The 13,696-nt window shown below is 37.5% G+C and overlaps 1 protein-coding gene across 2 annotated transcripts in view; it reads left to right on the forward strand.

Moving 5' to 3' along the window:
• Positions 1-13,696, forward strand: part of KRCC1 (lysine rich coiled-coil 1) — a 31,866-nt gene that overhangs the window by 11,339 nt on the left and 6,831 nt on the right. Inside the window, exons 1-2 of one of the 2 annotated variants that reach the window (XM_081343246.1) lie at positions 5,976-6,007; positions 9,081-9,187. In XM_081343246.1, coding sequence (XP_081199372.1) covers positions 9,098-9,187 — 90 coding nt within the window. In that variant the 5' untranslated portion in view covers positions 5,976-6,007; positions 9,081-9,097. Of the gene's footprint in view, positions 1-5,975; positions 6,008-9,080; positions 9,188-13,696 lie in introns of those variants that run through there. The other variant, XM_081343245.1, reaches the window with a different exon arrangement.

Below are 13,696 nucleotides of genomic sequence, written 5' to 3' on the forward strand. Positions count from 1 at the left end.
AGCAAGGAGTATTTTCCATAAATGTTACCTTGAGCTGTTTAGAAGAAACTTGGGATGTGACAATTAAAAATAAAATTTTCCAACAGAAAGTTCAGAAAAGAACTTGTTAGTGTCATATTGGATCAGTAAAAAGAATCTTCCTGTTTAGAAGAAGTGCTGGATACTAAAAACTTAAACCTATTGTTTTGCCCAGACTTATATTGAATCGGTGTCTCTGTGTTATTTGTTACCACTGCCATTCTAGTTACCATAGGATTAAGATGTTGTGTTTTATTATTTTAATCCTATTGTTGCAATTTGGATAAATTGGTTGAAATTGAGTGGCATCAAAATTGAAATGATGATGAGAAGTTATTCATAGAAAACTGGAAACTGTAATGCCTTTCTAGAATGTTTTGCTTTTAAAAAGAGGTTTAGATTGCAATAATACTGTTTATAAAAATGTATTGGTGAGATGTTAAGTGAGCACAATGATAAGATAGTATGAATGTATGTATGCATGCAGGTATGTATGTATGTATGTATGTATGTATGTATGTATGTATGTATGAATGTATTTAATTTCTATACCCACCCATTTCAGCATTGCGTGGCATACATCATAAAAATATAAAATAGTTAAAAGCAATTCGAAATATATATATAAAAGACCAACAGGTTCAAGGTCATCCCAATCTTGAAAGGCAGAATGTTCCAAAGGGTAGAGACTACAGCTAAGAACATGTCTTGTGGTCCCCACAAACCGATATTCCTTGGCTGTCAGAAACTGTAAGATGTCCCATCTGCTGTATTGAATTGGTCTGGTAGAAACAGCTGAAACAAAATGGTTCCTTAGTTAACTTGGTCCCAAGCCATAAAGGGCTTTAATGATAACAACTACCACCTTGAATTGCACCAATTCAGCTCACTCATATGTCAAATATCTGACACTATTTACTATACATGCAGCTGCATTTTGCTTCAGTTAAAGCTTTTGAATAATTTTCAAGGGCAGCCCCATGTAGAGCATGGTGCAGTAATCCTGACAATAGTCCACAAGGGCTTGAGTGACTGTAAGCAAAGCCTCCCAGTCCAGGAATAAGCACAACTGGCTTACAACCTAGAGATGTGCAAAAACTCTCCTAGCCATGATTACTACAGTACCTGCTGTAGTACAGGAGGACCCCCAAATGGCACACCCAAGTCCATCTTGGACAGTAGCACCCCATCCAGAACCAGAGGTGGAAGAACCTTGTAACCAGGAAATCCAAATACTGAAAGCCACTCAGTCTTGTTTGAGTTGAATCAAAGGAGATAAAGCTGGATATGATTAATGTATTGGTGATACTGCTCTCCAAACAGTCCTGTCACCTCACCCAGTGATCTTATGTGGATGTTAAATAGGAAAGGGAAAAACATGAGCTTGGGGCATCCTGCAAAGCACCATTTCTTGGAAGCTAGCATTTATGAGACTTACAGGGGGGTTGATTTAAATCAAGAACGCTTAGGCTACAATCCTGCCACCTACAGTGACTTTCCAGAATCCATCGGAGGTATCACATTTTTACCTTTGAGGTAAAAGGATGAACTCAGTCTTGTGGATTGAAATGTGAACCAAATTTCTCTTTCAAGCTCTTCAGGTTTTTTCATATCCCTCTCAGACGTCAGATTGGGGAGAAAAAGGGCACAATGGAGAGCACTAGAGCATAAGTACATTGGGGAAAGCATTGCAACTGTAGAGGGAAATAGTTCACCAGATTGAGTGAGAAGAATTTTATCCTGCCAGAATGGGCCCAGTGGAATTCTTATCATGATTTAGAATTCTAAACATGTGCATGATTGAATAATCAAGAAAAAAGATGCATTTAAATTTACACTTTAAGCAAAAGTGAATTAACTTTGCTAGTTAAAAAATTATTTCTTTGCCACTTTTCAAGGATAACAATTTAAGTACTGCACAAAACTGATGAAAAATCTTTGCTGATGGCCACTACCTTTATTTTCACAAAATTGATTCCAGAAGTTACTTTACGTTACAAAGTCCAGGAAAGAATTCAGTCTTATCCAGCAATAGTTTAATCCTTCTGTCTGTATCAGTACATTTCTCCACACTTAATGCTTGCCTTGTCTTATCTAAATTCAGTCTTCAGCCTTGGCTATATTCATTTTGCTCCATATATTTATTCACAAAAGAATGTTTATGGGATTAATATATGGAAAACAAGTAAAACTGTGCCACCTACTTATTGGTATGCAGTATAAACAATCCTCCAGCAGTTTTGTATAAATGTTAGTATGGGATACAACAGAACAAAACAGTTCGGCTTTTGCGGATCAAAAAACCTCAACCAATAGCATTTTATGAACCCACTCTGCTAGACAGATAAACACTGTGCGACTTTGTCCCTAAATACAATCCAAACTGGGATTTAGTGCTAAAATTTATTCATTGAGCTTTTTGTTTGTTGTTTGGAGCTCAAGTATAATCAGTCATTTAAGCAAGCTATAAGTTAATCAATCAAAGAACTTAAAAGTATGAGATTTTTCTTCATAATCTTTTTAACATACAAAGCAAATGCACCTGATAGACTACATTGTTGCAAGCGACCTACAGTAGTCCCATTGCTAGATGGGCGATAAATAAATTTAACAAATAAATAATACAGTTTAAGAAATTATAGCGACTCCAACGTACACATTTTTATGAAATTAAAATTCTTTTTAAACTAGATTATCTATGAGAGCTGCCAAATGCAAATCTCATCTATTTTTTAAAATGTTGCTTTTTATCCATTCTTCAATCTACTGTGGCTTTTACCAAATTACAGGCCTTGACCTGTGTGCAACATAGTGTAATACTTTTGATGGCATGCTATTTTTTAAATGGATTTTACAAAATGTAAAATCTACAGCATGATGATGTACATGAAAAAAGTTATGTGAGGTAAACAAATGGGCCAAAAAATATGCAAGGAGGAATGAGAAATTGTTACATAAAATACATGGATCACTAATTTTTCATAATAAAAAAATGAATTAACAGTGCAGTCATGTCTGTCCCCAAAAATAATACATATAATTAGGATTGGAATTTCTGTTACTACTGTTGCAGTCATGAAGCACAACATCACATGACCATCCTTAAGTGAATCCCATGCAACTGTTAAGTGAGTTCCCCATTTTGACTTTCTGCCAGTTTCCCCATTCACTTTACTTGTAGAAAGCCAGCAACTAAGGTTGCAAATGACCACAGGAATGCTATTAACCATTGTAAGTGCATTGGTCATAAGTACCACTTATTCAATGCCATTGTAAATTTGAATGGTTGCTGAATGAGCACTGGTTCACTAAGGATCTCCACTGATTGTTTTTTATTAATCACTGCAACTTAGTAAATATTAGTGAAGTAACACAATTTAATGACTTATGGTTACAAATCATACATGACCATGTTTAAGATTCATTGTCCCATTATAGTAGAATATAGAATATACAATATTGTCTTACTGGAGACATGTTAACCTTACTTGTTACCAATATCAACACAGTTTCTTGAACTTTTCTTCCTGTAGTGAATGTTAACATGTTTTAAGCAGTCTATACTTTATATTTGTGTGTACAGACTATCCTTCATATTGGATAAATCAGCAAAATATTTGCATAATATGTTTACATTATTATCAGAGCATATACCTGAAATATACTTTGAAATATACTTTTATATTAAAATGTTGTATTCCACATAACATCCACTCTCACTTATTTGAACTACTTGAAATGAAATTAATATTTAATTAAACAGAAAGCTAGAAAATAATGTTGACGCACGTTAAACATATATCTTGGCTTACCACCAGTATGGCTTGGAATGTTTAACGTGACATAAAATATTTTGCATCTCCAAATATTTGAGCATCCAAAGCACTGAATTAAAAAATATGCTGGCTAAAGATTTCAGATTTGTTCAAAAGTTTTTCAATGCTTATTAAATACTACACATTTGTCTGACAAAATGGAAAATGTACTCAGAATATTTAAATTTATCATTAGATAATCCCAATTGAAATTCTTTGCATTATTTAGCAAAAGTTGTTCAAAAATGTAGATGTTCTGAAATACATATGCGAAAATATACTTCCACTTGCTTTACTTAATCCCCAATAGAATTTACCCATTGGTATTAAAATTAAACTGTAATGTTCTTCCAATATTTTATTAAGCATCCATTGCATGCTGTACATAATGACATCTATGTCTGGCTATATTTATGCTGTGTCAATGCAGTATTTAAAATATAGTTAGCAACATCAGGGCTTGCAGTGTTAGGAATCCTAAGCAAAAAAAACTGTCAGGGAGGAAAGAGCAAGGAAGCTAACTCTGTTTAAAAGTTCTTTGGAATCAGTAATTTAATCTATCACATACTCAGTCTGCTGAGTAGTAGCCAGTTATATATGGGGCTTATTTCCAGTGTTGGAGACAAAAAACAAGATTCTGTATGACTTCAGCCTAGCTGGGGAGAGAGAAATGTTTTTTTCCCTCACCCCATCCTTTCCTGATAAGCTTGTCTAAATATTGCCCACATTCAGGACATAACTATATGTAATCCAGGACTTTGGAAGTTATGAGTATTCTTAATTGTATTTTATATTGTTTTTATTTATGTTTTTTAATTAAAATGGTTTCATATATTCTGAGATACTTGAACTAAAAGATGAGTAATTTTTAAATGCATAAATCATCTGCTATTTTAATAAATAGCAGAGGGATGCAGTGTTCACATAAGGTCCCAAACACTAATTCTGAGTCATTTTTGAAATAGATACCAACTGCTGTAGTACGTACTGTCAGGTTTTATGTAGCAGGCTAGAAAAAAAAGTAAGTAAACAGGCACACAGAATATAAAAATGTCTGAACATAAGTTTCATTTTAGAAAAAAAGCCATTACAAAATAGTTCCAACATCTGCTGTGTATCCCTAACCCTAACCCTAGGAGCAAATCTTTCTGGGGCAGGAGATAATGATTTACATCTCTTCATTGTTTTGATAAAAAAAATAGAATTGGATTAGCTCCGTAGAACCTAAATACATAATGGGAGGGGAGGGTTTGGTGCAGGGCTTTTCAACCAGTGGTACGGATAGGCACCTGACAGGTGGTACACGACCATCCTAGAAAAGTGGTAGTGGGGGAGGGGAATGAGATGAACCAATGGCAGCACCGCACAAGCCTGAGTGAGAGACGGCTGGAGCTGCAGGGCTGTCAGGGCTCAGTGGAAGCGCCAGGATCAGCACCAGGCTCCAGCTGGAGCTCGACGCTGATCCTGGCGCTTCTGCTGAGCCCAGAAGAAGCGCTGATCAGCTGGAATGTTGCAGCATCTCCAGGGTCTTGTGATTTACATTCAGATGCTTGGCAACTGATTCATATTTATGACGGTCACAGTGTCCCAGGATCATGTGAAGTGACCAAAACCTGCTGCAACAACCCAGCAGAGGGAGGGGGGAGAAATAAAAACCAAACACCCCCCCCCACCCCATCCCCACTGCCAATCCTCAACAGAAATGCTCACAATAATGAATACAGGAGGAAGAGTGCCACCGGGTGGGCAGGCAGGTGTCTTCCTTGGTTGTGGCTTGGGGGGCACTTTTCAGTGCCATTGTAACTTTAAACAGTCACTAAGCGAACTGTTGTAAGTCGAGGACTACCTGTACTTCATCATTTTTTATTTTTTATTTTCGTCGTCAAGTTTTTGACATCTTGCTAGGTGACTGGTGGTATTTGGATGTTGCCATATCCTAAAAGGGGTACAATGGGGGGAAAGATTGAAACACCCTGGTTTGGTATGCCAGGTTTGAAATATTATTATAATGCCTTTCAACACAGATGATGGTCTCTGGGGTACAAATTGAATTAGTATTAAGTCTCTTATCAATTAGAACAGCACAATTCCTTTCTGATGGATTAACAAATAAATCTTTATTTAAATCTCTTTTCGGCCCTTCTTTAACAGTTGTCAGTACATATTAAAAAGAGGTATGGCTTCAATCATATAGTCACAACCACATTCTTGACTAGTTAAACCCTGCCAAACTCCCAATGCTCTTAACCGTGAAATACCTAGCTGTTTTAAAATTTTATTAATCCCCACCCAGTATGTAATCAGTTTTAATATTTTCTTAGATTTGATGTTTTAAATATAAGGCTATATTTACTATTGAGTATTCTATTTTATATAAATTTCCCATAGTTTCTTATATGGGTAGGATATAAAATAAACATGTAACATTTCATTACATATTATATACATCTTGCAGATTCTCTAGAACAGAGGTCCCCAACATTTTGGGCACCAGGAACCAGTTCCATGGAGAGAGGTTTTTCCGTGGTTTTGTGTGCTGCCTGCATCCTGTGGATGGGGCTTTGCTTGGTTGTGCGGACTGGTTGCTGGCATGCCGCAGCCCAGTACCGGTCCACGGAGACCCCTGCTCTAGAACAGGGATATCAAACTGGAGGCCCGCGGGCCTGATGCATCACATACCCTGGCTCTGCAAAGGCAAAAAAACAATACATCACGTGATGCAATCAGGTTTGACACTCATGCTCTAGAATCTCAAGGACCTTTGAGCTATGTTAGCCTGAGAGGCTAACATAGTATAGTCAAGGCTACGGTCTTCCCAGTTGCAATGTATGGCTGTGAAAGTTGAGCGCCAAAGAATTGAGGACTTTGAACTATGGTGCTGGAGAAGACTCCTGCGAGTCACTTGGACTGCAAGGTGATCAAACTGGTCAGTCCTAAAGAAAATCAATCCTGACTTCTTTTTTAGAAGGCCAGATCCTGAAGTTGAAACTCAAATACTTTGGCCACCTAATGAGAAGGAAGGACTCACTGGAGAAGAGCCTAATGCTGGGAAAGGTTGAGGGCAAGAGAAGAAGGGGACGACAGAAAATGAGGTGGCTGGATGGAGTCACTGAAGCAGTAGGTGTGAGCCTAAATGGACTCCAGAAGATGGTAGAGGACAGGAAGGCCTGGAGGAATGTTGTCCATGGGATTGCGACCATGGGGTCGCAACTTTGCAACTAACAACAACAACAACAAGCCTGAGAGGAGATAATTGGCCCAAACACACCAGCTGAGCTTCAGACTAATGGAACACCTGAATTCTGATTTTGGTCTTAAACCCACACATTATTTAAAACACTATCATAGCATAGTCTTAACCTACCTCATATGGCTGTCTGGGGATAAAATGAATGATGCAAGCTCCCTTGAACTCATGAAGAAAAAGGTAGGAATAATAACAACAATGCCCAGGTTGTACTATATTGTAATCATTAAAGTTCAGTTGCTGACCTTTCTGTGAAAGTGTTTTATCAATACGAAACACGTCTCATAATTTGAAAACATTTCTTATCTACCCAGCCTTTTTGTTGCGCATTTACGAAGTTGGGTATTTTAAAGAAGAAGGGGAAAGGAAAATAAGCATTTCACCCACCACCACCATAACATTAAGTTATGCCTTCTAAAACAAACAGTTTGATAAGATGGTTTATTAATCTCTTATTGAAGAACAATTTATTATGAAAATGAGAGCTTGCATTTACTATCATACTTTTGATTGAGAAATTTAATTTTCTACTTAGATAGAATTTGCTGTATTTGTACTTTGAGGGGGTTGTGCAAGTACTTTGCAGTATATGAGAGCACACATGAAGCAGTTTCTTCAACTGGTGAAAACAGGAAAGATGGATGTTAAGAAATGTTAAGGTAAAAAGGGCTGTGGCTTTCAGTTGCTCTCACAGGCTGTAAGTATTCAGCAGTCCTGTTTTCCAATAGAGGATGCGCAGGACAGTTTGCCTCTGTAGAGTGTTCTGGTATTTCCACTGTCACCCATGTAGAGCTATTAATGCTAGCCATAGTTTGGAAGAAATTAAAATGGACTGGAGTTACCTATGCAAAATAATAAAAGGTGCCTGGGGCAGAGCAGAATTATTTTTTACAGGCACCAATTAAATACATACAGTAAGCAGAATCACAGTTTCTGGTTTGATCCTGGAACGGTTATGATCAGAAATTCCTCTATGAGAGAAAGCGATGTTAAGATATTTGATGAGAGGCCAACAAAATGATAAATTGTAGAAAACGTGCTTGCCAGGGGACTTCACCTTGTGAATATTCTAGGAATTGGATCACTGTATGGCCGTCCCTTACCATAGTTATATGTCTTAGCTTCCACATGTACTGTGGCTCTCCTTTTTTTTGTCTTTTTGAAGTTTGGTTAAGTGAACTGCTTTAGTATGGACCATATGTTACATCAAGTTGCATAACTTGTGCATAATTATTTTGACATCATCATTAATGGGTGATTGAAGGGCAATGTGTAAATCAGTAAAAATTAATTAGTGTTGGTGGTGGGGAATTAAGGGAAGTCAAATAATGAAAGCAATATGCCATTGCACTGCAAGATCCATTACTTTTGTTCATGCACTATTACACACCAATATAGAAAGGCAGAACTTGCAGCAAAACAGTGCAGTGTTGTTTTTGTTATTTTGACAAACATTTGCCCTCCTTGATTCTGCCTTGCTTTTTTCCCCAGTTTCTTTAGGCAACATGAAATTGAGCTTGATGGATATTTTTAGAGGCAAACTAAGCTGAGAAACTTACTTTGTTCATTGTTTTATTTCTCCTTCAGAGAACTATGAAATATTTGAGCTTATTACTACTAATATTATATAAGGTTTGAGATGCTTTATATTGCAGTAGAACAAGAGCAAAAGAGGTAGGCTGTCTTCTACACATGCTTCTCCTTAGCCCCATACTTTCACCCCAGCAAAAAGAGAAGCATAGCTGTTATCAGTTGATACTTTTCCTAAAAAGAGCAGATGCAGGACATAATACTCAGTTTGTTTTAGGGAATATTTTAAAGAATGTGGAAAAACATCAGCATCAAAAGCATTCAACAGAAAGCATATAGAGGTTATTATCCCTACTGACTCTTGGGGACAAATTGCATCATCTTGTATATAAATTTTCTAATATGGTTTTTATAAATAAAATGCTCTCATTGTTCTAGTTACCAACTGTATCCTTAACCATTCATTTTAGATGATATTTTTGATGAGATGACAAGAAAAGAACTTTGCACAGACACTTACTGTAAAGTTTGTGGGGCTGTACTGCAGTTTGAATCACAACGAATAGCACACTATGAGGTAAGCTTTAATACAGAACATGTCAATGAGATTTTGTGATCCTATGTTTCCCCAAATATGGAGGATTCTCCCTTTACTAAGATACTTGTTTCAACAAATCAGATATTCTTTAAAAAAAACCTAACTATCATTGAAGAAGTGTGACTACTTGTTAAACCAAAAACTACTGACATTCATCTCATTGCTTAACAGATCTCATCTCATCAAGCTTGCCTTTGATTTAGAAGCCTAATCTGGAGTATTTTTTAATACCTCACATAAACAAAAAAAATTAACTTACATAATTCAAGTTGTCCTCAACCTATGATCACAATGGAGCCCAAAGTTTCTGTTGCTAAATGAGATGTTAAATGAATTTTGCCCATTTTATAACTTTTCTTGCCACGGTTGTTAAGTGAATCAGTACAGTTGTTAAGTTAGTGACATGATTGTTAAGTAAATCTGGATTCTCCATTGACTTTGCTTGTCAAAAAGTTGCAAAAAGTGGTCACATAACCCCAGAACACTGCAGCTGTCATAAATATGTGTCTGAATTTTGATCACGTGACCATAGGGAGGTAAGTAAATGTGAAATGGTCATAAGTCCCTTTTATCAACACTGTTGTAACTTTGAATGGTCACTAAATGAACTCTTGTAAGTTGAGGACTACCTGTATTTATTCCCTTACTTTGTCCAATAGCCCTACCAGAATAAAGCCATGAAGTTCAAACCAGTTGTTAGATATTTTATGGAACTGTCCTCTAAAACATTCCCTCTTTCTCTAAAGTTCACCAGTTGAATCCTAAGCATTGTCTGAAAATCTGTACCAGTAAGCATATCTGCTTATTTTTTAATTCAAAAATTGATATTTCTCTCTTCTGCTACACTCACAGTACGGAGGTTGGTTTATACAGTTTAAAAGCAGCAAAAATTAATAATATTTATTTTTTATTTTAATTCCATTTATATCCCGCCCTTCTCCGAAGACTCAGGGCGGCTTACAAGCTTAGCAGTATATAACAGAATAACAGAGTTGCAAGGACCTTGGAGGTCTTCTAGTCCAACCCCCTGCTCAAGCAGGAAACCCTATAACATTTCAGACATTGGTCTTCTTAAAACCTCCAGTGTTGGAGCATTCACAACTTCTGGAGGCAAGTCGTTCCACTGATTAATTGTTCTATCTAGTTCTAGGTTGCTTCTTGGTTAGTTTCCATCCATTGCTTCTTGTTGTGCCTTCAGGTACTTTGGAGAATAGGCTTGTTAGGCATATGGTGTTAGCCTACAATGTTGGGTTGAAAATATATTAACCATAATGCTATGTCTTTAAGTTGTTAATTGGCCAATGGGTGTGTAAGTGTTCTCATGGCCATAAGAGGAAGCTAGGAACGTAGCTTCTTTCTCTCTCTGAATTCACTGATCTCTACTATTACTGTTTTTGCTCTGCTGTTGGTTTACTACTGTTGTAAACCTGAACTGTGTATTGACCTCTGGACCGGTAAGAAGACTTTGTAGTTTGGATTATGACTTGGACTGTTTCTTTTTGACTGTGCATTTTTGGTTTTACACCACCTCAAAGTAAAATACTTTTTGCTTTTAGAACTCAGTGTATTTCTGTGTGTGACTTTTACTGCTCTCAGTGCCCTTCCTTGTCTGTGCAACTCTTTGGTAGCACAAGGAGACCTCTGCACAATAAATTCCATAACACTGGTTATGGGCCCAGGCCTGTACTGAGAGTAAGTTCACACAGTATTCCTAGCTGAGTTTGTATTTGGTGTAAAATGGCACAAGAACAGTTGTCAGGCATCTCCTGGATAACCCGGTTGGATGGGACAAACTATGTTTCCTGGTCCACAAAATGCTGCTTGCTTTTGCGCAAGGAAGGACTATGGGCTGTTGTAAATAACCCACCAGATACTACTGCTTGGGATCCAGATGATGAAGAGGATGCAAAGAAGTTAGACGACTTTAAACGAAGCAACGAGAAAGCTCTTTGCATTATTGGACTAACACTGAATGACCAGCAGCTTGTCCATATTCGTGGTGAGGAGTCTGCTGCTAGGTGTTGGGATGTTTTGCGAAGGCTTTATGTTCGTGACAGTGTGGGTGCACATATACACCTTACACGTAAGCTGTTTAGGGCTCGTCTGCAGAAGAATGGAGATATGCTGACCCATTTAAATTACATGAAGGCAACTTTTCAAGAGCTTCATGAAAAGGAGCTGATTTTTTCAGAGTTGCAGCAGGTCTACATTATTCTGTCATCTTTGGATGAGAGTTATGATGAGTATGTTTCTTCTTTGGAAGTCCTGACCAGAGAGGAACTGACATTGACTAACATTACTGGGAGACTGCTGGAAGAGTCCAGAAGGAGGCGTGACAGAGACCAGCTGAGAGAGACACAGCCACGAGAGGAGCAGCAATTTACCACTGCTTACAATGTCAAGAAATGTTATTCTTGTGGGGCTAGAGGGCATATAGCCAAATTCTGTAGAAAGGGTAAAAAACAGAATGTGAATAGCAGTGGGAAGGCTAAGAAGGGCATTGGTTTGGCTATTTCTGGTGAATCAACATCCAGAAATAATGAATTGTGGGTTGTTGATAGTGGGGCTTCACAATGCATTACTAAAGTGAAAAAGAGGTTTGTTAATATGAAAAACAGCAACCAATATGTTTCACTGGCCAACGGTTGGAGGATGAAGGCCTCTGGTGAAGGTAATTCCTATTGTCCATGCATTGATGAACAGTTACCTATGTTATATATACCTAAGCTAAGATTCAACCTGTTATCTGTAAGGGAATTGGTTAAAGTTGGGTTTGTGGTAACATTCAGAGGGGAGCAATGCACTATTGAGAGGAATGGAACCTGTGTAACTGCTAATTTGAAAAATGGTTTATTCGTTCTCACAAGTAACCAGGTTAGTACAGTTAAAGCTAACTCAATATGTGAGAACAAGAAGCCACATGATGAATGTATACATTTATTGCATAGGCAGTTAGGGCATGTAAACTTTAACTCACTACGTAAAACAGTGGAATTAGTAGAGGGAGTTAAACTGAAGCCATGTAGTAAGTATTTGAATTGCAATGCCTGTAATCAGGAAAAGAGCAAGGTAACTCCTGCAAACAGGATAAACGGCTTCAAAACAACTGTACCTTTGGAAGTTGTGTTTGCTGATTTAATTGGACCCATGAAGCCAAGTTTAGGAGGGTCATGTTATATTTTAAGTATCCTTGACCACTACTCTCGATATGGATTTTGTTATCTGCTTAAGTCAAAGGCAGACACTTTCCAACAATTTGCAAACTGGCTGAAGTTCGTGGAGAGAAAAACAAAGAGAAAGGTTCAGTGCATAATTACTGATAATGGCACTGAATTTACAAATAAGCATTTTGTTGATATGCTACAATCAGCTGGCATTGAGCATAAACGTTCAGCCCCTTATAGGCCTCAACATAATGCTTTTGTTGAGAGACGTGGGCAAACGTTACAAGCCATGATTAGAACCATGTTAAAAGATTCTGGCTTAACAGATAGACTGTGGGGGGAGGCAGCAAAATGTGCAAACCATGTTCTGAATTTAGTTGTTAATACTTCTACTGGTAAAATACCATATACAATATGGCATGGTAGAAGACCAAACCTTGATTACCTGCACACATTTGGCACCCCAGCTTGGGTCCACATTCCTGCACAACTCAGGAGTAAAGGCCAACATAGGGCTAGGCAATTATACTTCGTAGGTTACGAAGCTAACCACAGATCCTATCGTTTCTGGGAACGAGGCACAACTAATGTATATAACAGTGCTAGTGCAAAGTTCCTTGAGCACGTTGGTTGGGATAGGTTAGAGCAAGAAACTGTTAATACTGATCCTCTAGTGTTTGAGGACTCCTCTGATAACGTAACTAGTAATGATAATACATCTCCTGTAAATATAAAAGATGAAGAGGAGATAGGGGAGATAAAAGAGGAATCAGAGGAAGGAAAGGAGACAGAAATTCAAAGCCCTGTAATTCCTTGGCGTTCAATGCGTATCAGACATCCACCTGATCGCTATGAAGCTAGTATAGTATGTCAAGTTAGTTCAGTACCTTCTAACTATGATGAGATCAGGATGTATCCTGAAAAGGAACAGGCATCATGGAAAGCTGCAATGAACAGGGAGTTGAAGTCTTAGACAGAAACACATAAGCTTATCTACAATGGAGGCTGAATTTTCATGTCTATCAGTGTTATGTACAGAACTGCTAGTGTACAAACAATTATTGTTAGATATGGGTTTAAATGTAAATGATCCATTCATTGTGTATGAGGACAATCAAGCTGCAATAAAGATGGCTAATAATGCTGCAGTAAGAACAAGATCTAAACATACTGATCTTCGTTATTTAAATGTCAGACAATGTATCAAAGATAAATTAATACAGCTAGAGTACAGTATTGTTCATCTGATGTAAATATTGCAAACCATTTTACGAAGGTACAAAGTGCTGTGAAACACAATGCTAATTGTGAAAGAATGTGCATA

The sequence above is a fragment of the Vipera berus genome (assembly GCF_964194415.1).
Source record: "Vipera berus genome assembly, chromosome: Z".
Classification (NCBI taxonomy): domain Eukaryota; kingdom Metazoa; phylum Chordata; class Lepidosauria; order Squamata; family Viperidae; genus Vipera; species Vipera berus.